Below are 26,583 nucleotides of genomic sequence, written 5' to 3' on the forward strand. Positions count from 1 at the left end.
AGAGAACTTTTGGGGGTGAGGGGTCTTCTCTCCCCGCCCAGCTCACTCATCTCTCCCAGCAAAGTGATGGCAGAGAGTGTCCGGAGGAGAGAAGCAGAGCCGTGGATTTCTCCCGAGCCTTCCACACCCTTGGGGCAACCAAGCACATGAAACCCAAACCATAAATTTGTAGGCACGCGCCAGGAAGGCGAGCTGTCCTGGAACCAGACAGAGCTTTGGCAAAGGAAGTTCTCGTGGGTGGCGGGAGAATTCCAGATATGGGGCCAGGAGCCTGGGTGTCCTGAGTGATTCTCTCTGCCCCAGTTTCTGTCTCTGGAAAACGAGGGGAATTGACTAGATGAGTAACCAAAATTCTTTCTAGAACTAATATCCTCTGGCAGGGCAGGATATTATATTACATTGGTGTGTGTGTATGTGTGTGTGAGACAGAGAGAGAGAGAGAGAATGATATGATCTAGGAAAAACATGACTCACTATAAGTCACAGTCACCTGTCCCTGCAAAACCCAACTTGGAGAGACAGCGAGCAGCGCCCACTCACCGTGGCATATAAGGCGGAGTAAATGCTCAGGGCCGCGTGCTTGGAGGGAAAGGATCTCCGCGCCTTCTCCACCACCTGCAGGTCTCCAGTGCAGATGTTCCCGTTGCTGACGAACTGGTGGTGAGCCCGGCAGTCCGCGCCGGTGTAGTTGGGTTTGCACACCGTCAGGAAGTAGGGAGTGAGATGCCCCGTGACCACTTGTCCAGCATTTACAAAAATGTCCGTGGCAAAAAGTCCAAATGCAAACACCCCTACGAGGAGATGGAAAGCAATTAGGAATGGCTGCATGCACCGTTGACTGGCTTTGCCCCTGGGAGGAATTGAGCATTCAGGGCGCGCAAGGGGGCAGCTGGAATGTCTCCTGAGAATACCTCCACCTCCTCCAGATTATCTGCAGAGGGACAAGTTCCCTTCAGAAAGTTCCCAAGTACTGTCCCTAGTCCAATTGTCCCCTCACTGTATCTTACCAGTGAGCGGTGCTGCTTTCCAAATCACCTATTTCTTCAATTTGAGGCAGAAATTCTACTACTAATTGTTTTGTATAAGGAAATCAGGAGCAGCACGGTCTAATATTGGAAAGGATTTGAGTTCAGGAGTCAGATAGACTTGGGAGCCCATCCCACCTTTCGTGATGCATTTGTAGTAGAAGTTATGTACCTTCTCCCAATCTTGGTACTCTCAGTTGTAAAATATGAAGGGGTTGACCCCTCTGAGAGAGATTGGAAAGATGAAATAAGATCTGTGCAAAATACCCGCTATGGTGTTTGGTTTTAGTAGTTACTCAACATCAGTTCCTTTGCCTTCCATAGAAAATATGTTCTCTCTAAGCCTTTTTGGAAATGCAAATACTCCTAGAAGGAGGAGTATCTATAGCATCATGGCAGGTGAGAGTGAATGAGTTTTTTTGATGGAGCTGTGTCCCTAAAAGACATAAAAAAAAAAAAAAAAACCTTGATTAAATTTGATGTTTCATTTGATGTTGGAAACGGGAAAGGAGAAGAAAGGGTGTTAAAGACAAATGTGGTTGACGGTATTAGTTTCCTACTGCTGCTGTAACAAATTATCACAAATTTTGTGGCTTGAAACAATACAAATTTATTATCTTATGGTTCTGGAGTTCAGAAATCTGAAATAGATTTCATGGGGCTAAGATCAAGGGGTTGACTGGGCTGTGTTCCTGCTGGAGGCTGTAGGAAAGACTCCTTGGCTTTTGTAGCTCCTGCAGGCTGCCCATTTCCCTTGTCTGGTGGCCTCTTCAGCCATCACATTGCTCTGCTTCTCCTGTCATGTCTCCTTCTCTGACCGTTCCCCGCCTGTCTCCCTCTCATAAGGCCCCTTGTGCTTCACTGGGCTCACCTGGTAATGCAGGCTAAACTCTATCTCAAGAACCCTAAGCTCCTTTAGCTCCTTTTGCCACGTAAGGTAACATATTCACAGGTTCTGGGGCTTAGATGTCTTTGAGGGGCTGTTATTCTGCTGACCACATTCACTTTGCTGTATGGCTGGAGATCCCGTGGATGGGCTGCACTTCTTGGATTTCAACAGGTCACTAGTGAATTCCCTAGGATTAGCCCCAACGAGCTTGACCATGGACTATCTTGGTTTGCCAAGGATGCTGTGACAAATACCACAGCCTTTTATTTTCTCATGGTTTTGAGGCTAGAAATCCAAAATCAAGACACTGGCCTTGCTTCCACAGTCCTTCAAATCAGGGCAATGCCCTTGATCTCCTCCCGTGGCTTTCTCTGACTTTGGCTTCTACTGACTGACTGCATCTAAATTTCCTCTTTGTAAGGCCTCCAGTCATACTGAGTAAGACCCACCCTGATTAAATATGGCCACACTTTAACTTACAGTAACATTTTCCAAAGGTCTTCTTTACAGGGGGTTTGCACACGCAGGAACACAGATTCAGACTTGAACATGTCTTTTGTGGGGGCCCCGGGACAATCTCCAACGAGGATGAACAGAATTGCTTCCAGGAAGCCTTGTTGCGAATCATTCAAATCGCCTAAGTGAATCTGTAGATTAGCTGGCTACCCTTCTAGGTTAAACATTTCAAAAGAAACTATGCAGAGCTGAGATACAACTTGCTTGAAGGGTTGAGAGAGACCTTTCAAATGCATCTCGGTGAAGGGAGAGGTTGGCAACTGTGAGAGGAAGTATAAACCCCTGTAAATGTCAAGGGTCTACCGTAGTTTCTATTAAATTTCTACCCAATTTTGATCCCCATATTTGAAGCCCTGAATCTGCAAACTGTGCTGATCTCAGCACCCCAAAGCTAACCTATTAAGTGAAGATGAGTTTGGCTGACACCTTCACCCGGTTTTCATCTCGATTCCGTTTTGAGCACTATAATTCTCTTCTTTGTTGTGGCTTTGCCAGAACGTGCTTCATCGCAATGAGAACTGGCTCTTTCAATGGCTTCAGCTGGCTCCACTCCCAGGCTGGACTTCTGAGAGCAGGCGTTGATCATCTGAGGCAGTTTGCACTCCCAGGTTTGGGAAATCTGAATAGTTGGACATTTTTTATATCTTCAAGCAAGATTCTCAAGGGCCAGGTTTCTGGCTTTTTCTAGGCGCAATAAGTCTGTGCAGACAAACTTTTCCAGGAAACTGGGGTAATTTATGATTTAAAAAAGGGCCAGCAGCAGTGTTTTCCTCTGGCATTTCATTTTTCAGAAGTGCTTCCAATGAGGGCGGGTTTGTTCTTTCTGAGACTGAGGATTTCCAGGCTCCTCCAATCTGTGTCTGGGATGCCAGCTCGCTGAGACTGTCAGCTCTCCTCTTGGCCGTTCTATGATATTGCTGCCAAAAGTTGCTTTCTCCCTCTTCTTTCTGCATCCTCTGGACCACGTCTGCTTCCCCTTATTCATTAACAAGCATCTGCTTTTAAAACGTTTTATCCTGATGCATTTGATCTTGCACCCAAGGGGTGCACCTGCCTGACCGGGTCACGCCAACAAAGGGCTGTGCAAGCCTCAGTGGTGTCCACAGGCAACGTCAGCTTGTATGGGGCTTCTGCAAAGAAACTCAGGCCTCCCTTCTGTTACTTATCCCCCAGCCCCTAGTGTGTATCTTTTAAAAAATTTCCTTTTCAAGCTTCAGACACTAAAAATAGCACAGCCACTTTTATCCTCAGAGCTGAGTGAAGCATCATTTATGGACGCCCATATTGCAAGGTATGATTTGGAAGCAGAGATTTTAAAAGCATATATCTCTATCATAGCTTGGTATATAAAATTCTCTCTTTACGTGAGCTCATATTTTTGAGATTCTGGCAGACATTCTTCACATCAGTACCTCTGGCTGGCTCTATTTATATGTGGCTTTCCTTCATTTCCATTGATGGGGTCCCTTGCTTCTGGGGAGCTACTTACATTTCTGAATGGATTTTAGAAGTTACAATGGACACAAAAGCCTAAAAGTAAAGCACTTTGGATTTTCCAGAGCTATGGGACTTGGAGAACTCATTGCAGCTCAGGTGCCCTGAGGTTCTTTGGAGAAGTTTCACATCCAGCACGATGCCACGGCAACAGGGCAGCTACACTGGCCGTGGGCGAGGGAGGGTCAAAGTACTCCACCCCAGTGACCACCTCCCGGAGCCCACACGTCCTGGCATGGTAAGGGGCAGGCAGCCGTGAATTCCAGGTCCCTGAGGCAGGGAGGGCCCCGGAATGCTGAGAGGGTTGGGCAGCCGGAAGAAGCCTGGAATTAGGACAGAGAGATTGGCATCTGTTGATGAGATCCAGGGTTCCTGTTGCGATGACATGGATCATCTAAGGAAACCTGTCCATGCCTCTTTATGGCCTAAAACGATCTGACACTCAGCAGGCAAGCCAAAGGATGAGAAAGGAGGAAGATGAAGGTGTTGAAAAGCCCTTAACTTTTTTTTCTCAGGGTTTTACTTGGACCCCATCCAACCTCAGGTAGGACAAGGTAGTTTCGAACATGGAGGGGAAACTCTGGGACACGGTCCCTGTCACAGATTCAGTGCTTGGCTCCGGTCCTTTTACCTGACCAAGGATGTCGTAGAAGAAGCAGTGACACACCCGGAAAATGGGCAGGAAGGGGGTCTTGGAAGCCATAGATAATTGGTCCACTGGAGATGGTCAGGCCTCCCCCCAAACCCAGAACTACCAAACTATGGCTCCACAGCTAACCTTCAAGCTTTGCTAGGAACTGTGCTTTCTCGCACTCAAGAAACAAATGCAAGGAAGAAAGTACAATTTGCCCGGCTTGGTCAACCCTTGTCAGGGGAAGGCAGACACCATACGTGATGTTCCCAACAGGACTGAAGGCAACAGGAAGAGAGGATGCCACGAGAAAACCATGTCTCATTATCACAACAGGCAGAGGTGTGCATGGGCCAAGCGATGGATGCCCTCACTATTTAGTATGCAGATTTGGGCACTATTAGGCAGTTTGTTGCCTCTAAATTTATGCCTTTAAATATAATGCTGTTGGTTGGTGATGGCCTGTACCACATGAGGAAAATATCCTTTTAACCCAAGTATTCCAAAAAAATTTTTTTGCAATAATAGAAATTGGATATTATATATATTTTCAAGATTCTATCCAACTGTTCTCAAGTCGCTTTCTGGGTTTGGATTTTGGCTCTGCTACCTGCCACTGGGAGAGACAATCTGCCATGGGCTCTGGCTACCCTTTACCTGAGCTGTTTCTTGGAGTTGTGTTGACAGCGAGGAAGCTCAAGGGACAAGACAATGCTTCTCTCCCGGACTAAAAGCAAGCGCACTTCTGTTCAGTTGAAAAATGGCGGCTCTCCTAAACTCTTTGTTCCTCTCCCATCACATAAAACACCATGTGCAATCCCATCTTGGGCCCTGTGCCACCGCTGTGGAACTTGTGGGGCCTGGGGAACCCCATGAACAGGGAGATACGTCTACTGATTTTGCCATGAGTAATAAAATCCCTAGACCTGAAAAAAAAAATATGGACCCACACTACTCAGTGCTGCGGGGCTCTCTGCTAATTTCCACCTGGGAGACCTTCATTAGGAGGCACAGACCCAGGGGATAGAGGATGAGTAGCAGGGGCTGGTGGGTGGGCGAAGGGAGGACTAGGTTCTTTTAAACCCCAAAGAGCCTGTAGCCTCAGAAGGAGACTCTGAACCAAAGGCCAAATGTTCTATATTAAATGTGGAATTTCCAGTTTAAAAGAGCAGCTTGCTAACAGCCTCAGGTGGCGTGTCTTTCAGTTGCTAAAATAGACCCGATGTTCCGGTTTGCTAGAGCTACTGTTATGCAAAATACCAGAAATGGATTGGCTTTTATAAAGGGGATTTATTAGGTCACAAATTTATAGTTCCAAGGCCATAAAGTGTCCAAACTAAGGCATCAGCAAGAGGATACCTAGTGTCTACTGGTCCTTTGTTCTCGGGTTGTGTTTCAAAATGGCTTTCTCCAAAATGTCTCCAGGCTTCTGTCTTCACCCCTCTCTCTCAGTTCCTGTGCGTCCTTGCTTCTTTCTCCCAGGTTGTCCCTCTGTAAGCATCTGGGGGTTCTCTCTTAGCTTCTCCAGAGCAAACTCTAGGCTTCATCTCTTAGCTTAGCATCTCCAAACATCCTTCTGTCTGCATCTCCAAGTGCCTCCAAGCATCAGCAGCGTCTATGTTGGCTCTTGAGCGCTCTTAAATACTCCAGTGAACTAATCAAGACCCACTCGGAATGAGCAGGGGCCACACCTCCATGGAAATAATGTAATCAAAGGTCCCACCCACAGTTGAGTGGGTCACATCTCCATGGAAACATTCAATCAAAGGGTTCCAATCTAATCAAAAGACTAATAAGTCTGCCCCCACAAGATTGCATTAAAGGACATTGCTTTTCTGGGGACATAATATATACAACATGCATACCTGATATTAGTGACAAAAGGTGAAAACTCGTAATGACACTGAGAAATAGGACTGATGTCAACTAGAAGGGTGAATAAGTGAGACAGATGGAGGGTGCATGATTTCTGTCTGTCTCTCCCTCCCCATATCTTTCTCTGTGTCTGTCTTTCTGTCTGTCTCCCTCTCATACACACAAACACTGCATTTTACTTCACGGAAAACCCAAACTTAGGGAGAGGTTTCCTTTCTCCTACGTTCTGGCCCTTGACTCAGACATCCAGGATCTAGGCTGCTCAGAAAATAGGGTGCTGTCTCCTCGTGGATGGGTTCTGCTCTTTGAATTTGCCAGAGGCCTGTCTCCTTTGCCCCCTCAGCTGTCTGAATGCCTTTGGAGCCCCAGCAGCCACATGGCGAGGTAGTGGTGGTAGGGGGCTATCCCAGTTCAGTGTGGCTCGGTGGCTGTAGTTGAAAGCCCACTTTTTGGCTTAGAGCCTCGGAACTGTGCAAAGCAATTCAGAAGCAGGCCAGGAGCAAGTCACACTTCTTTCTGTTGCTAAACTCTTGAGTGTGTACGGATCCTGTCTCAGTGAAGAGTGAACACGGAGAAATAAATCATCATGTGGGGCCTTGATAGTACCTTCTCTTTCATACTCTTTGTGCCAGTAGGAATTTCACATTTATGTGATCATAATATGTCTATTCCCCCCTTTAGAAGACAAGTCTGTAAGAACAGGGAACATATCTAGTTTGGCTCCTCATCATGCTCCCAAAATCTAGTATCAAATCTGGCACACAGTAAGCTTTTAATAGATATTTATGGGACCAATGAATAAATCACCGAAAAAACTTCAGAGGATGGTAACCAGAAGAGAAAAGAGCACAGAAACTCATCCAGATTTTCTAACTCTTGCTGGTATTGCACATCTCCAATTCTATTGCACACGGGGTTGACCTCAAACCATTTAGGGCATAAGTTGTAGGGAACATCTCTTCTTTTTTAAAAAATGACATAAAATCCAACATAGTGCTGGGCACACAGCAAATAAACAGGACAACAGAAACCTGGGACCTCATAAGAGTCTTGTAAATGGAGAAACGTGTAAATCATAATTTAGAAATCAAAGTGTTCTCTACTTTCAGTGTAGCACAAATGAAAAATGAACCTTAAATTGAATTATGAAGACCCATGCTATCTCTAAGGAAAGACTTCTCACTGGAGACATCTGAGAAGCACAAGAATTTGAAAGTCATGATGACCTTGGGAAATACTAATGGGTACAGTGTGACTCTGACGCGGACATCTTTGAAAGAACTGTCCCCATTGCTGGTTCTGAGAAGTTGCAATGGTTGTCAGTTTCAACATGAGCATATGGGAACATGAAAGCCTGGCTTCTATGTATCTTTACTTGGAAAAACCAACCCAGAGAACTGAAAAAAGAAAAGGGTAGCAACAAAGGTATGGACACAAGTTATCTGGGTTATGCTGGTAACAGTACTCTCTGCCTCTCTGTGAAAAGGAGTGGTGGGAGTGAATGCTCCCGTTCCGGAAGGGCTTGTCTGCTCTGTGAGCAGATCTTCATCCGTACTGCAGCTTGTGCTCCCCCTGCTCCACTCCTTACTCAACACACATTCTCACCCTCTTACCAAAAATTGTCTAATATAGGGCTGTTATTTTGCCTATGTGTAGTGAAACTATGTGATGAAAGAGAAAATTAAAGAACAATCATGTTCTGTGAAATTAAGAATGCTTGAACATTTTCTCACTTTCAAAAGTTAACCAGTTCAGAGTCTTTTGTGATACCTTTTGTACTATGGTGTTAAAGAAGTGAGGAAAGTTGCTTTCTTCAATCTGTTCCTTGCCTTTGTTTTGGTGGGGAAAGTGATGAAAATCTTATTGATGCAAAAATAGAGATGCAAATGGCATGGGGTTTTAGTTTGCTAAAGGTACTGAGATGCAATATACCAGAAATGGACTGATTTTTAACAAAGGGGATTTATTAGCGTATAAGCTAATAAATAAGCCTACAGTTCTGAAGCCACAAAAATGTCCAAATTGAGGCATTAACAAGTGATGCTTTCTCCCTGGAGACCGGCTGCTGGTGATCCTGGACTCCTCTGTCACATGGGAAGGCACATGGCGACATCTGCTGGTCCTTCTCTCCTGGGTTTTGTTGCTTCCAGCTTCTGGCTTCCTCTCTGTTTCTGGGGCTTTCTGGGTGTGTCCTTCTCAGCTTCTGTGTCTTTCTCTCTGTCTGTTTCTCTGCTTTTCATCCTTTTATATATAAAGGACTCCAGTAAGAGGATTAAGACCCAGCTGGGGCAGCCTCAACGGAAATATCCTAACCAAAAGGTCCCACCCACAATAGGTCTACACCCACAGGAATGGATTAGCTTTAATAACATGATCCTTCTGGGGTCCATAAAACCTCCAAACCATCACACATGGGCTCCCTAGTGCCACCTTTGTCAGTTTTGGAAATGCTGCTAGGACCAAGGTATTCTTATGTACCGTTTCCTCAAACTAAGTTCTGATTCGGCAATTAGCTCTTCATTCTGGATCGTGTCTTTCATCAAATTACCCTTGAAAATGGAATACAGGACACAAAGAAATGGATACAGTTCATTTTTGCCTTTTCTTTTGACATATCAGGATCTCCAGTGTGAAATTTCATCTATTGTAAACACATCCTCAATTCAGCTGTGAAGAGCCTTCCTTAGGAAACAACAGCTTCTTTTGGAAATGGAAAAATCACAAACGCTTTAACATGCTTTATTCAACCTGGAAGTTTCCTAATAAAGAAGGTAATTCATCTATGTTACCATGTTTATTCCATTTCCTTGCAAGGGAGTGCTGAGTTGATGAGATGTTTGAATATGACTGCCATACAAGCTAGGCAATATTACTAATAATAGATAATAGGTAGTGTTTATTGTGGACTAGGCAATGTTCTAAGTATTTGCAATATATGTTCATTTAATTCTTCCCCAAACTCTATGAGGTAGATGCTACCACTATTCCTACATTTCACAGATGAGGAAACTGAGGCACAGAAAGGCTAATTAACTTAATAAAAGTCACACAGCTAGTGAGGATGGGATTAGAAACTAAAGAGTGGGGCTCCAGAGCCCATGTTCTTAATCCTACTCCTCTAATCTTATTTTTTAATGCATTTCAAAAAATACAGGTTGGCACCAGGCTGTGAAAAAGGCACCTTAGTTTTGTATGTTTGGGAGCAACTCATGTGCACGCGTGCACACGCGCGCACGCACACACGGGTACCCAGAAGAGGCAAAGATTTACAGCATGCTAAATGTATTAGAGCAAGTGCAATACATTTAATTTAGAGCATGAAATGTATTGAACTTGCCACAGTAGAACAAGAGTTCCTTGATTTTGTAGCCAACAATTTGCAACAAGAATACGATGACGGAATGCCTATGAAATATCACCGAATTAGGCACTTTTCTTATCTCTGGCAATGAATCCAAACTTTTTCAATTATAATATGCAAATTGATCCACATACATCAACTATCATCTTATTCTTCAAAACGAAGTTTCTGACCACAGTGAAAGCTTCAGTTTCTTGGAGAGTCAATTCCAGGGTTGCATAGAACCAGAATTCCTGGGGTCTCCTCCTACCGGTGCTGGGCAAACCCCAACACCTCATGGCAGTCTTGATGACATGGTCTTAATTATAAGAATAGACTTTATTCAAATCACTTAATTAATTTGAACCTTAGTTATTTCATTTATAAAATGGGGTTTAAATAATCCCTACATCTGGGGGGTTATTATGCAAATCATAGAAAATGTTTATAAAAACACTTCATAAATTGTGAGCTCCAAATAACTACTCACTACTATTATTATTCTAACAGAGGGAAGTAGATGGCCTCAGTATTTTAAATAAATTTATTATAAAATTATTTTGAAAACAGAAGAAAGAGATTAAGATGTGTTATACATCCTCTGCATTAATAAAACATCTTTCACACTGTAATAAGCTGGTGGTTTTTCACAAATGCCCTGTATTTGTTATTATTGTAACTATTCATCATGACAAGCAAGCATGAAGGGTAATGACTTAATAAAGATGATGGATAATCAACTAGATGACCCTAAATATTTCTACAAATGAAAGAACAAACAAACACAGTTCTACTTCCCCACAGCATGAAATTAAATGATTTCTTACTGACATGGTTTTATTCAAATGAATAAGTCAGGGATTGTCAACCTCAGCACTATGGACATTTTGAGCAGATAATTCTTCGTGGTGGGGGCTGGCCTGTGTGCTGTAGGATGTGTAGCTGCAACCCTGGCTACTACCTAGTAGATGGTGGTTGAATTGTGACAACCAAAAAATGTCTCCAGATATTGCCCGATATCCTCTGGGGACAAAATTGTCTCTGGGTGAGAGCCACTGGAATAGATATAATTGCTAAATAAAAAAGATATGGTATCTTTGTTAAAAATAATTCTGGTGGGGGAGTTGGGAGAGGAAAGGGTCACAAGGGAATATTATTCCATAAGGAATTTCGAAGGCAGTGCAAGAAGTGTTTGTGTATATGGGATGTACATGTACCTCTCTCCTTCCTCCACCCACGTCCCTCTTGCTTACACACACACACACACACATGCATGCACACACACACTCCTTTTGCTATAATGCCAGGTTAACTTAACTCTGGACTGTTAATTATTTTGGTTTCTACTCCTCCAGTGTAACATGACTCTCTTCTCCAGAGAGCCTGTGGCGAGACAAATGAAACATTCCTCCAAGCTTGTGCTCCATGGGTGGGCAGGGATGGTCCACTGCTTTGATCTGTCTCCTGGTTAATTCTGATCACCAGCGGGATTAGCCAAGCTGCAGGGTATTTAACAAGATGGTCAAACCAACATGTGTGGCAGTGCCCTCTCCACTCTTTCAAGGATCAAGTGACACAGTCCTCTGTTTCTCTGAGTTTGGATACGTTAGAAATCTCCATTCAACTGACATGCTTCGGGGGTGATAAATCCTACTTCGGCCAGTGTTGTGATGTAAAAGGTAGTTTTGCCTTATATCCAAGACTTAGAACTTGTGGAAACAGTTTGAGTGAAGGAGATGATCATATCCAGTCGTCTAATTTTATGCAGTTGGTAACTGAAGTCAAGAGTGAATAAGTGATCAGCCCAAGGCCACACAGCAGGTTACCGGCCAAATGCAGACTAAAATGTAGTCTTCTCATTCACACTGAGAGTTAGAACTCAGTTCTAAACTTTGGTTACTCTCACTTCATCTTGTTAATTTAACTTTTGCTTACATCTGCAACACTAGTCCCAACACTAGTTTTGAGGATACAAGGGGGCATGTTAAAAGACAGATTCTTAAACCCTCACTGCTGGAGATTTTGCTGAAGCAGATCTGGGCTGGGGCTGAGGAATCTTTTACAACAAGGCCCCCGGGTACCTGTGATCCAGGTGACTCCCTTCCCACACTTAAAAACCTTGTTCTACGTGACACGATCATATGTGCTTGGGTCCATCTTTTCATAGGAAAAGTACCTTGGTTGGCTCAACCAACACGGGGCTGCTCTGGGATTACAGAAACTTATTATGAACAATGGATTATGCTTTCTTAGACACAACCTTTGAATTTCCACCAATACAGCCTTTAAGTAGAGAATCTGGATGGATGCTCCAGTAGACCAAGGGAGATTCCAGAGATCCTCAGCTTGTGACTCCTTATCCCTTCCCTTCTCAGACACAGCTGCTCCTGTGCGTGTGTGCACAGGGTTCGGCATGAAAAATGAAGCATTCTAGAAACATTCCACATCAACCCTGACCTGAGCTTTGTGGGCTGTCCAGTATGGTGGAGATGGTGCAAAGTCTGTGTGGAGGAACGACAGGGAAACCTGAAGGAGATGCCAGGAAGGGAGAGGAGGGCAAAGGAGATGAGGAGGAGACAGAAGGAGGTGGGAAGTGTGAGCATCAAAGCTTCCCGATGCTTCTGAGTTGTCTGAACCAATTCAAATCTGAGCACAGGGAAAGCTGTGTGGACAGAAAATCTCAACAGGAACCAAAAGAGATTAGATTGTTCTTGTAATTAAAATACCTTCAACGAACCTTGAAAGCATTATGCCGAGTGAAATAAGCAGTATGATGTCATTTACATGATATATCTAGAAACAGCAAATTCACAAATAGATAGTAAATTTCAGGTGACCAGGAGATGAAAGAAGTGGGGAAGGGGATGTTTTCGCTTGGTGGGTATAGAGTGTCAAAAAGAAACAAAACTACACTAAAAAAGCATTTAAGTACTATCTCATGCTTCTCCTGTGCTTCAGTGCTTTCTAGTGGACAATTAGATAGATGTCTAGATTTATGGAGTCTCATACAGCAGCTGCTTGCCACATGTGGCTATTTAAATTTAAGTAATTAAAATTCACTGAACTTAAAGTAATTGAAATATTAAAGTAAAATTAATTAAATGAAATTAAATAAAATGTGGCACTAACCACATTTCCAGGGCTCAACAGCCATATCAGGCTAACAGCTACCACCTTGGACAGTGCAGAGATAGGAGCACTTCCATCTTTTCAGGTGGTTCTGTTGGATCACACTGTTCTAGATCTTACACATACTCATTTCCTTTATTTGCCAACTACGTGTATTTAGGGCATGTACTTATTGGGCAGGCAATGGGTAAACAGAGATGGACAAAAGTTGAGCAAGTCTCTGGATCTCATTGTGTGCACAGGAATAGACCCTGATCATCTGAATGTCCAAAATTACACAACTCCTGCAACAGGGAGTTGCTCAGACATGGTTGTTTATTCCTGCTTCGTGCCAAGTTGAATGCTGAGTTGATCTCCCAATCTAGGACAACCATTGAGAATAGTTTTTTTGTACTGAGCTTTGATAAGCTGCTAAGTTTCAATAACAGGCTAAGCTTTAGTTCGCACACTAGTTAGAAATTATCTTTTTATTCAACTATGAGCCCAATTCTTCCCATCCACCCCTCCATCACTAGATAGAAGATTCCTTAAGGGCAGCGATCAACTATTGTTCAGGTTGTAAATCTGTGCCAAGCATGGTTTCTGAAACATAGCAAGGGTGCAAGCAAACTAATGAATGAACATGAAATAGGGAATCTAGGAAAGACTGAAGTTTGCATTAGCTCTTGAAATTTTGCAAAATTGCATAGAAATTATTATTAAGGGTCCAGGTGCTGCTGAGGTGTGGATGGAACCTTATGCTATTGGTATTAGAGGTTTCTTATCTCGATAGGGGTGTCTTCCTAGCACCTCCTTTAGCTGCACAGCTCTTTGATGCTGGATCTCTCAAATATCTGACTTCTTCCTGACCTCTATTAAGTATCTATTTCTTGGTCTCCCTAGGTGGTGTGGATCCAAATGCTGATTGATAGAGACAAAATCCTAAACATTTGCCAGAGGCAATGATAGTTTTAAAATCAAACAGATGGGGGATGGGGGTGCAGGTAAGTTTTGAAAGAAGCCTCTGGATGCAACGTAAATGTATCTGCCCAGGAATCTAAATCAGGCATACCAAAGCCGGAATTTCCAGAGGGCCTCCAAAATACCCTATAAGTTCAGCCCTTGGTGATTCTGTGTTCACACGGTTCTAAAGCAGAAGCTGGTGATGTGAATCCAACCCCACAGCCATCACCAAAGTAGCCGCAACCCTGGATGGCAGCTTCCAGCCAGGAGATAGTGGTCAGGTGCCTTGGCCACTGCTGGAGGCATTTCCAAACCACTTTTAGTCCATTTTAATGTAATAATATAAATACTGTTTCCAAAACACACGTGTCTTATTTTTGCATTATAAAAAGCATTCAGACAGCTCTTTAACAATTCATAAGGCTCACTTCAGATATTTAAATAGTATTTTTTTGCCTTGCTGTACCTGATTCGGTTTTGCATGCAATACCTTTGTAATGAGTTGAATCACATTACTTCCAAAAAGATATGTTGAAGTCCTAACTCCCAGTCCTGTAAATATGAACTTATTTGGAAATAAGGTCTTTGAAGATGTGTTTGGTTAAGATGAGGCTAAATCATACTAGGATGGACTCTAATCCAATGTGACTCATGTCTAAGATGGAAATTTGGGCACAGGGACATACAGACACAGAACCATGTGATGATGGAAGCTGAGATTGAAGTGCTACAGCTGCAAGCCAAGTATTTTTCCTTCCTTGGCTGCTCAAGAAAATACCATACAATGGGTTTTCTTAAACAATCGGGATTTATTAGCTCACAGTTTTGAGGCTAGGAAAAAGTCCACATGAAGGTGTCATCACGGCAATGCTTTCTTCATGACGACTGGAGTTCTGGGACTGGCTGCAGGTGATCCTTGGTCCTGGGCTTCTCTGTCACACGACAACGCACTGGTGGCATCTCCTGGCCTCTCTCTTCTCCTCTGGGTTCCACTGACCTTCAGCTTTTTGCTTCCCCTGGCTTTTTCTCTATCTGTATGAATTTCATTCTGCTTAAAAAGGACTCCATTAATAGCATTTAGAACCATCCTGATTGTATTGAGCCACTCCTTTTCTAAAGTCACCTCCTCAAAAGGTCCTACTTACAATGGGTTCATAGCCACAGGAATGGATTACATTTAAGAACATGCTTTTCTGGGGTACGTAGCTCCAAACCACCCCACCAAGGAACGTGAAGGATTGCTGGCAAACACAGTTAGCTAGGAAGGGGCTAGGAAGGATTCTCCCCTACAGATTTGAGAGGGAGCATGGCCCTGCCAACACCTTCATTTTGTATTCCTATCCTCCAGAATGGTGAGACAATTTCTGTTGTTTTAAGACATCTAGTTTGTGATGCTTTTTTATGGCAGCCCTAAGAAATGAATACAAACTTGCATAGCTAAAATATTCATAATTAAAAAAAATTCTCTCAAATGCCCTTATTTTCTTAAACCTTTATCGGTAGTTTTCAACTGAGGGTGATTCTGTCCTAGGGGCCATGTGGCAATGTCTGCAGACATTTTTGATTGTCATTAGTGGGGGAGGGGTACTACTAGCATCTAGAGGGTAGAGGCCGGAGCTGCTGGTAACCATCCTAGAATGCACAGGACATTCCCTAACCTGATGTGGAAAAGAATTATCTGACCCCAAACCAAATGAGTCAATAGCTCTGAGGCTGAGAAACTCTGCTTTACAGAGGTGAAGTTCACTGTGGTGCCATGAATTAGCACTGGCTCACCTGCAGGGTGCTAGAGAAAGCAGCTCCCAGCTCAGTTGGTCCTTTTATTTGAGACCAACCTCTGGTGCTGGAGAGCAACTCAAAAAAGGATTTCTAGAGCCACACAGGACTAAATAACTTTCCTATTGATAATGACGGTGATCTAGGAAGTTCTGAGCCAGGAGTCTTGTTCGAGTCTGTAATGTTCTGGTTCCCTGAAGTTGACTATCAAAGGGGAGTGGACTTGTTATCTACAGAAAGCAGAGCAACCCCAAACTCACAACTTCTTGAGACCTGAGCAGACTGTGATCCCTGGCTGTGCCTTTTAAGCTACAGGGACCCCTCCAACTTCAGCATCCCTCCTCCTCCATCCTTGAACCCCACCCACTTGTCCAATCCCCATCCCTGGTAGCAAATACCCAACATGTTAGTCTCAAAGTCTGGGGGCTTGGCTGCTCATGGGGTCCAGAAACTGGGGCTCCATTTTCTCCCTAAGATCCACCCTGGCTCACTCCTCATGACCCGTATACTTGAGCTTCAACTCTGGTTCCTGTTACTGAGTTCTAGAGTCTCTCTATCTGCTTAGAGACCATGTCCTGACTTGCTCTTGCCATTTTTCTTTTTAAAGTCTAGACATCTGGCTCAGAACCAAAGTTGGGTGACCCATTTTCAGACTACTGGGTAGGCTGGACTTCCTCAGTTAGCACATGGCGCTGGCCTAGGTTCCTGGACATCACATCTCCTGGAGTGGACAGTGGAGTGCCACAGATTGTCCCTGTCCTTATTGCTCTGTCCTGCTGGGAAGTCACAGCCATCTCTAGACAATTCTGATTGTAAACAGCCTCTCCCCTTTCAAACTGCATATCTGTCCCCCAGAACTTTATTCCTTTTCCCTGTGATTTTTCTCCATTGAATTTACAAGAAACACTACAATTTACTTATTTATTTTGTTTAATGTCTGGCTTCCTCCACCAGAAAATAAACCCAAATGAGGGCAGATCCCTTTTTTGTTCCCTAATATTTCCTCAGCATCTCAATCCCTGTCTGGTATATAGCTGGTACTCTGTAAATTAGATGTTGAAGATGGAATGAATATGATTAGTTAGTGCTACTGACTATAATTTAATTATAAATAGTGAAGGCAAGTAGAAATGAACTGATTGCATAAAATAAAGTCCCTTTTCAGATGAAATACACTTAAATGACTTTCAAAATTGAGAAGGATTTTCTAGTTCTCGATTAGGCTGACATTAAGCTTGTCTCAGGGTATCAATTTTACAACCGTAAAACACCGTGATCTTTGAAACTGCATTTAAAATATTCATGCCTCATTTAGATCACACTTAATTTATGGCAATTAATTAGTGTTACATGAATTCACTGTTTATCACGACACTTTCTATTCTGTCCAGTGCAACCTAATGCTTGGACCTGGCCTAAATGGCATAAGACTTGCTTGGTATTTAATTAAAATTTTATTAGACATAATAATGGAGCAACTATATGATCCCAAGTGACTAGGCCACAATAAACACCTTCAGGATGACAAACTATTTTGGGTGCGAACAGGAAGTCTATTGGCATATTTGGATCAGTGTTTTTCTTTAACTCAAAACAAAGTAACTATTAAGCAAGGGGCAGCTAATTTAGTTTTCCTTTTATAAAGCAAACAAACCTTCAATGAAATTCTAATGCTCTTTTTACTTGTTACTTTTCAATATTAAATTTAAAAAAAATCACTATTAATTAATTGATGTTTGTAAAAACATGTTGCAATAGATTGAATCATGTACCCAACAAAAGGCACATTCTTAATCTTAATCTGCATTCCTGTAGGTGTGACCCCATTGTATATAGGATCTTTTGGAAGTGTTAGCTTCAGTTAAGGTGTGGCCCAGCTGAACCCATATTGCTGAAGGTCTTAAAAAAGCCAGGAGTCAGAGGAGACCACAAGAGAGTCAAAGCCACTGCCACGTAATGGGTGGCAGCGATGCAAGCCAAGGAGCCAAAAGATTGCCCCAAGCCAGCCGCAGAGCATGGCCAACTCCGGGAGGAAGCATGGCCTTGCCATTGTGATGCCTTGACTTTGGACTTCTAGCCTCAGAAACCATGAGGCAATAGAAGCTTGTTTAAGCCACACTGTTATGTGGTGTTTGCGTAGCATCCTGGCAAACTAAGACGCGTGCTTACTCAAATTTGTGAATGAAAAAAATTCAACCAGATCTTGACGAACTTTTGAGAAAATGTGACTTCCTTATTTAGTCCTTGCTGTTGAAAGGGGAATGCATGGAATTATGTCTCTTAAGAACTTAAATCTCTATATTTTTATTGCTATGCAATTTAATGTAATATCAAAGGAAGTGCTATGAAGGAAAAGGAATAGAGAGGAAAAAGGGGGGAAAAGAGAATCCTAAATATGTGTTGCTAATTTGACAACGTTTGTTTTTATAAAATATTGGTCAAATCTCTTAGCTCAGCCAGAAGTTCAGATATACAAACTATTCAATGTCAATGAAAACAAAAAGGTAACTGAATAAGCTCTTCTGTTTTGCTTCTGTGTGATTGAGCTTTTTGGTTCCTTCTTCTTTTCCCCCTTGGAAAATGTAAATGCAACTTGAAAAATTACACAATGGTTTAGAAATGGGAAGAGTTTTTTAGCTGTGAATGTTTATATGTAAGGCTTGGAAGGCTGGGCTTCCTTCTTATAGTGAGAACCAAGGGAAGATAATTTACTGTTGTTTTTGTGAATCAGAGAAATTAAGTTCTCTCTAACAAGGTCAACACAGAAAGCACTTGTCTACAGGAAGAGGTGGTGGAATTTGAATGCTTCACGTTGACTTCATTATACTTGCCATTTTCTGATTTAAAATTTGATTTGGATTGGCAGGGCAGGGGCAGGGGGCTACCTGTTCAAGTCTACACCCCACAGACTAGAGAAGACAGAGAATTAGAGAGCTGAGGTGCCATTTTCACTTCTGCTTTCTACATTGAAGATCATTTTAGAGAATTTGGCCATCCTTCTCAACAGCCTTTATCCGCCCCACCCTTCCCCCTTTAAAATAATCTCTACCTCTTTTTCTGATTTTAAAATTATACACAGTCATGATTAAGACATTGGAAAATGCAGAATAGAAAGCAAAACCCCCAAATTAATCACCCATTATCCCACCACCCAGAACTGACAAGTTAACTTTTAGTGTATTTCCCTTCAATCCCTCTTCTATGAATAACACACACACACACACACACACACACACACACACACATACATACACATGCACACACTAACATACATTCATATAATGTTGCTCCTAACTTTCTTTAAAATCCTTTTATTTTGAAATAATTAGAGATTCACAGAGTCTTGACTTTTTCACATAACATTTTTTCATAATTGTTTCTCCTTTCATTAAAAATTCTTCAAAAATACCATTTTCTGAGGTTGCAACTTATGGTGGTAACATGATTTAAAAAATATTATTAGATATTTCTAATTTGTATTCTGATAAAAGGCTTCATATTGAATATTTTGGCCCATAACAATTTATCTACAACTCTGATCATTTCCTTAGGATAGGGTATTTGAATTGGAACTATGCATTAAAAAGGATAGTTATTTTTCAGGCTACTGAAATATATGGTCAAATTGCTCTACAGAAAGGATTTATCTACTTACTCTCTTACCAGAAATGTATTAGAATTCCAGGTTTTTCTGATCCTTGATACAAAGCATTATTATCCTTAAAAAATATCTTACTGACTCATAGACCTTTTTTGCAATGTGAAGCTGATTATGCTTTTTGGGAAATAATATTTGTAATGGATTCTAGAATAATTACTTGAATTGCAAGAGAAAAGTCATGTGACTTCAGTTTGATTAGAATAGTTAGTTGAAACACTTGTCATTTTCAAAGCCAATTTCACAGTATGTATTTTGGGGGCTACTGGGCTAGAAAGAAAGGTGGTTACACTTTTTACAATACCATTTCTAATGCATATAACCACTGTCTTATTTTATTTTACTTTTTACAAAGGAAACATCTCCATTTAAAGTCTTTATTCCAAGTAGTATATTTTCTTCCTTTTATGAAAAAATTCACTTACAAATACTCTGAAAAATGTAAGTTTCCCTTCTTAAGATAAAAAATTCCCCCCACCTCCAACTCTCTTATATAATAAGTCAGAATAACTCCTCCAGCTTTGTTAGAATTTGCTTTATCTACACCTTAGTTTTCTAGAACTAAGCTGAAGAGTGATAATTAAGTTAATTAACCTAGAGGCAAAAATGGATATTTTAGAATCAACATTTATGGAACTAGTTTTAGGCAAACTGATTTAACAAAGCTTACCTTTGCCTTTCAGTTATCAATATCCCTACATTTATTGAAAACCTACTATGTGCCAGGCACTTTGCAATATGCTGTAGATACAGGGTGAAAAAGAGGCTGTCCTGGCTCCTCAAGGGCTCACAAATTAATAGGAATAACAGACGTAGACAGGTAATTACAGTAATTTGGTAAGTGCCTTGTGGTGGATCGAATTCTGTACCCCAACCAAGACATGTTCTTAAGTTTAACCCACATTCCTATGGGTATGAAACCATTTGTAAATAGGACATTTGGAAGGTGTTATTTTTAGTTAAGGTGTGGCCCAAATGAATCAGGGTTGGTCTTAATCTATATTATTGGATGCCTTATAAATAGACTAGGAAGCCAGAAGTCAGAGAAGGCCATGCCGGAAGAAGCGGAAGTCAGTGGAAACCGGAAGAGGAGATGCAAGGAGAGGGAGAGCATTGTGTGACGGAGACAGAGATGCAAGCCAAAGAACCCTCAGGACTGAGCTGCGCTGGCACCTGCAGGCTACAGGCTTCGTGGAGAAAGCACGGCCTTGCCAATGCCTTGATGCTAGACTTAGAGTCTCTGAAACTATAAGCCAAGATGCTTGTTGTGTAAGCCTATCCAGCCCATCGTGTGATAAGTGTCACAGCCACCCTGGCAAACTAAGACATGCTCGTAAAAGATGTAGGTGTAACTTTCAGTGGGGGCCTGGAAGAGGAGGCAGCTAGCTGTCTGGATTGATAAGGAGGAACTGTTGAAGCAGAAATCTGAGGATGAGTAGGATTTGGTCAACTTTGATTGTGAGGGGGTAGCTGCGGGATGGTCTGTTTCGGTTTGCTAATGCTGCCGTTATGCAGAATATCAGAAATGGATTGGCTTTTATAAAGGTGGTGTATTTGGTTACAAAGTTACAGTTCTAAGGCCATAAAAGGGTCCAAAGGCATCAACAACAGTGTTCCTTCACTGAAGAACACCGATGGCTCCGGAAAACCTCTGTCAGCTGGGAAGGCACGTGGTCGGCATCTGCTCTGGGGTTCTGGTTTCAAAATGGCTTTCTCCCAGGATGTTTCTCTCTAAGTGTCTGGGGGTGCTCTCTTAGTTTCTGCCAGGCAAACTCTGGGCCAGCAAAAGTCTACTTCAACGGCCATCTCTAAAATGTCTTTCTTAGCTGCAGCAGTCTGGGCCTGTGATGGCTCTTTTTAAAGGACTCCAGTAAACTAATCAAGACCCATGCTGAATGGGCAGGGCCACACCTCCACGGAAATAATCTAATCAAAATTATCACCTGCAGTTCGGTGAGTCACATCTCCATGGAAACAACCTAATCCGAATATTCCACAAGATTGGATTAAAACATGACTTTTGGAGGGACGTAATATATCCAAACTGGCACACGGTCTAAGCAGAAGGAGCAGCACATGCAGAGAAACTGAGGCAAGGTATTATCACGTGGTCCTTTTGAGGGCCTGCAAGGCAGTTTAGCTTGGTGGGAGAAAAGGTCCTCAAGTGGGAGTGATGTGAGATGAGGCTGGAGACATGAGATCTCAGATCATGAAGGGTCCTGGAGGCTATGATAAGTACCCTGGGAATTTATTGCAAGTTTTAAGCAGAGAAATGACTTGATCCTATTTTTGCTTCAGAAAGATCACTGACTGCAAAATGCAAAATTGCAGGAGAAAAGTCATGCCATTTCAGTTTAACTAAATAGTTAGCCAGGGCAGTTGTCAGTTTCCAAGGACAACTGGGACTGGGGTGAATGGAACTAAGTTGCAAAACAAGATGTAGGGAAATCACTCAAGAGGGGGAGACATTTTAATGGACTAAAGCAGTGATTCTCAAACTTTAGCATGCATCAGAATTATCTGGAGGCCTTGTTAAAGCAGGGTTTAAAGTCTCCATCCCCAGACTTTCTGATTCAGCAGGTCTGGAAAGAGACCTAAGAATTTGCCATTCTAACAAGTTCCCAGGTGGTGGTCAGGGACCACACTTTGAGAACCACAGGCTTAAACTAACAGAGATAAGGGCAGATGTGAGATAATGTGGAGAAGAAAGAATTGATGGGACTTAGTAGTCTATTGGGTGTGAGAACTGCAGGAAGAATGAGCTTAGGGTGACTCCCAGGTGTTTACTTCAGGAACCAGTGGATCCTGATGCCATAAAACAAGAGGAGAAGCATGAAGTAAGTGTGTCCTCATCAAGCAATCTCCCTTCCTCTCTGATGATCTGCCTTTGAATTCCCCCAGGTCTACAGGTTACCTGCTGTCTCCCCATGCTATCGTCCCTTCCCTACATCCAGCATCTCATGTTGTGAACTTTAGTTGACTTCAGTAGAATGTCCCTGCCTCATGAGCTCAGGATCCAGTGCTCTGTTAGCAAAGGATAAACCCACTAACGTGTCACTGATTACGAATGTGGGAATTTGTTGCTCCTCTAGGGTGTCACATGTCTACTTTAATAGTGATTGTCCAGAAACCAAGACTCATCCCAATGCAGTGACGTGACTGGGAATTTCAGGCACCACAAAAGAGAATCTGATGAGTAGAAGAATGGAGACAAAGACTGAATGAAAAATAGGGTGGGATGGGGGGGTGATTTGGGTGTTCATTTTTACTTTTATTTCTTATTCTGATTCTGATTCTTTCTGGTGTAAGGAAAGGGGTCAAAAATAGATTGGGGTGATGAAGGCAAAACTATATGATGGTGCTGTGAACAGCTGATTGTACACCATAGATGACTATATAGTATGTGAATATATCTCAATAAAATTGAATTTAATTAAAAACAAGAGAGAGAGAGAGAATCCGAAAGATTCCTTCCTGCATGGAATCACACAGACAACGAACATAGACATGCTGTATCACATCTCTAGAAATACAGGCAGCCTTCTATAAAGGACAGAAGCAGTTAAAATTTTCATTCTTTGGACCATCCTGCCCAAGCTGGGGTGGGTTGCAAAAAAGGCATGACTTACCTTTGCCAAGAAAAAACAAAACAAAACAAAACAAAAAAATACCCAGTGACTCTTTGAGATATTTCCAAATTGTAATCTAACAACTCCCCACTTTGAAGAACATGCTTTAATTATGCATGCAGGAAGCAGATCAGACGGTGTGGTCCTAAAATCTTTAGTATGTTTTATGTAGAAGAAATGGCTCAGTTCAGCATGTCTTTGTACTCACCTATGAATCTTATGATCCTTCGGAGTAAAGGATTCAGATAACAGCATTCTCCGGTCAGAATAGTTTTCTCCTGGGCAATCAGGGATTCTCTGGTTGACTTTATGAAATACATGGATATCTCACCAATAAAAATCTGGGGAAGGAACATTTAAGAAATGTCAAGGTGGAGAACTGTTTGATAAAAGACACCAGTGGCTTTTTTAAAAAACTAACTTTTGAGGATCCACAATTCTGTTGAAAGATGCTATGTTGGGGAATTGGAGGATTAGATAATAGTTTAATTTTCCAAAAGAATGAGGGAAAGCAATAATTGACAATTTCAGGTAGATTTCAGTCTGCAATATTAGATTCAAAGGCCAAATAATAAGTGGAAATAATAAGTCATAACAGAATTTACAGGGTTCCTGCTGAGATTAAATTTTTTTATTTGATCTGTGAGTTTCAATAATGAGGAACAGATGGCCGGTGTGCCCAAGAGGACATTATATACACACATCAAAATAAATTCTTACCTTATTATTTGGCAATGCTACCATTTTTACATAATAAAACCTTATTTGAACACTTTAACCTGAGATATATTTCTCCTACTCTGAACTGGTTGTCTGTACTTTCTTTATATTTGGACCTCTTTCCTGTTATTATCTTGGACTTATTATCTTGAGTGGTATATTATCATTTAAATCATAATGCCTTTCCACAGATTGTAAGCTCTCTGATGACACGGACCGTATCTTATATATCTTCATTATATTTCTAGCATCCAGAGCACTTTTAAAACAAAGAACTTGCATCCCTCATCTCTGAAGCAGTGAGGTGTGAGGAGCCGCTGAGCAGCTGGTCACCTCAGGAGACTGGCCATGGCTGGTCACTCACCTCCGATGTTGAAAGGAGGTGTGTGGAGCTCACCCATTGACCTCACCCAAGCAGCTGGCCTCCCTGGGGACTGGCCAGGGGGACTCTAGACAGCAATTCTATGAGGAAGATGTCCCCCCAACATCCTGTTGCATACGTAAAGTCATCCCTGGCATATGTTCAGATTCAAGGAAGGCACCCAAGCAGCCCTTCAGCCTCTCCTACCTCAGGAATGTCCATTAAGAGTGAACGGTGATTGGACTTCAGGGAAGATGGTGCAGTGGGGAGCTCCAGGACTCACTCCTTGCTCCAAAACAGCTAATAAACTGGCAGGAACTGTGTGAAACAAATGTTCTGGGGCTCCGGAGGCCAGAAGAACACTGAATAGCACCCAGGGAAGAGTGGGTGGAAGAGGCTGATAACTGCGGTAAAGGACTGTGAGCGGTTCTCACTGCGTGGCGGCTGATGGCACCCACCCCGCACTCTCGTGGCGGCTGCCTCGGGATCCAGTCCCTGACCAGCTGTGCTGTCATAAAGGGGCAAAAATCCTCTTACCCAATAAAGGGAGGGGACTTGGGGGGAAACACTGATCACAGCTTTTGATTAGTGAATTTGGATTGCTGGGTCCTGGCTCTAACTTATTGTTTCAACACACCCTGGACCAAAGTGCTGCAGCCACTGTTTCAACCCTGCCCCCAAGAGGGTGGAGCTGGGGGAGGTTTAGAGACACAGTGCCTCCTTAGGGCTGTGGGAACAGTTTGCTGAAGGGTGCCATCTGCTGGGCAGGCCAGGAAAGCACAGCTTCGGGGAGCCATCAAAAAGACTTTTGGCATCTGTCTTAATAGACCTACTCTGAGACACATGCTAATCAGAATGTCAAATGCCAAAGATAAAGAGAGAATTCTGAAAGCAGCAAGAGAAAAGCGATTCCTCACATACAAGCGTTCTGCAATAAGACTAAGTGCTGATTTCTCATCAGAAACCATGGGGACAAAAAGGCAGTGATAGGATACATTTAAGGTATTGAAAGAGAAAAACTGCCAGCCCCAAATTCTTTATCTAGCAAAACTGCCCTTCAAAAATGAGGGAAAGCCTAAAATATTCACATATAAACAGAAAATGAGAGAGCTTGTGAGTAAGAGACATATTCTACAAGAGCTGCAGACTGAAAGGAAAGGACAGGAGAAAGTTGCATGGAGTAGTGTGAAGAAATGAAGATCTTCAGTAAGGGTAACTAAAAGGGTAAATGCAAAACCCAATAGTACTGTATCCCCAATAAACAACTCTATTCTTTAATTCCTATAAGAGTCAGAATACAATTGAATAAGAAAAGGCATAGTTCCTAATAATGGACATGCAAAAATATAAAGGTAAAGTAGGAAAAAAAAAACATAAAAAGGGTAAACAAAGGGATAAGAGAGCAGAGAATGTATAGGTTATTGAAGCTGTTGGTATCTTTTCAATTAGGAGGCTATAGATGTAGGTTGTGTAAAACAAACCACAGAGTAACCACAAAGAAAGTATTTAAAAATATATTCAGAAATAGAAATGAGGAAGGGATCAGTCAAATACATCATAAAAGATCAACTGTAAAGAAAAGGAAGTTGAAATAAAGTAAAAGAGAGACAAAAAAAGATATGACACATAAAACCCAAACGACAAAATGGCTGAAATATTGCCTTTGTAGGAATGACACTGAATGTTGATGGATTAAAAGTCAAAAGACACAGAGTGCAGAACGGATAAAAGGGCATGATCCATCTATATGTTATGTATTAGAGACCACCTTAGACCTAAAGACACAAATTGGTTGAAAGTGAAAGATTGGAAAAAGATATTACATGCAATTAGTAACCAAAAAAGAGCTGGGGTAATCATACTAACATTAGACAAAACAGACTTTAAGTCAAAAGTTGTTATAAGAGACAAAGAAGGATACTATATATTAATAAAAGGGGAAATCCACCAAGAAGAAATAACAATTATATTTATGTACCTAACCACAGTGCTCCAAAATACATGAGGCAAACAATGGCAAAACTGAAGGGAGAAAGAGATGCTTTTATAATAATAGTTGGAGACTTCAATAACACCATTCTCCTTAATAGATAGAATATTTAGAGAGATAATCAAAAAGGAAATAGAAAACTTGTAATAATATGATAAATGAACTAGACATAACAGAAATATACAGAACATTACACCCCAAAACAGCAGAATATATATTCTTCTCAAGTGCATATGGATCATTCTCCAAGATAGAGCACATGTTGGGTCACAAAACGAGTCTGAATAAATTTAAAAAGTTTGAAATTATACAAAGCATTTTCTTTGACCAAAATGGAATGAAGCTTGAAATCAGTAACAGGTGGAGAACTGGAAAGTAAATATATGGAAGTTAAATAACACACTCTTAAACAATCAGTGAGCCAAAGAAGAAATTGCAAGAGAAATCAGTAAATATCTTGAGATGAATGAAAACGAGAACACAAATTATCAAAATTTATGGGATGCAGCAAAGGCAGTGCTGATAGGGAAATTTATAGCCTTAAATGCTTACCTTAAAAAAGAAGAAAAAGCTAAAATCAAAGATTGAACTACACACCTGAAGGAACT

General features: G+C 41.9%; 1 protein-coding gene across 3 annotated transcripts in view; it reads right to left on the minus strand.

Annotated features, from left to right (window-relative positions):
- Positions 1-26,583, minus strand: part of PLPPR1 (phospholipid phosphatase related 1) — a 325,980-nt gene that overhangs the window by 11,499 nt on the left and 287,898 nt on the right. For all 3 annotated transcript variants that reach the window (XM_037798320.1, XM_037798319.1, XM_037798318.1), the window contains 2 exons: positions 23,113-23,245; positions 541-791 (listed from right to left, as the gene is read on the minus strand). In XM_037798320.1, coding sequence (XP_037654248.1) covers positions 541-791; positions 23,113-23,245 — 384 coding nt within the window. The remainder of the gene's footprint in view (positions 1-540; positions 792-23,112; positions 23,246-26,583) is intronic.

This window comes from Choloepus didactylus, chromosome 10 (genome assembly GCF_015220235.1).
Source record: "Choloepus didactylus isolate mChoDid1 chromosome 10, mChoDid1.pri, whole genome shotgun sequence".
Lineage (NCBI taxonomy): Eukaryota > Metazoa > Chordata > Mammalia > Pilosa > Megalonychidae > Choloepus > Choloepus didactylus.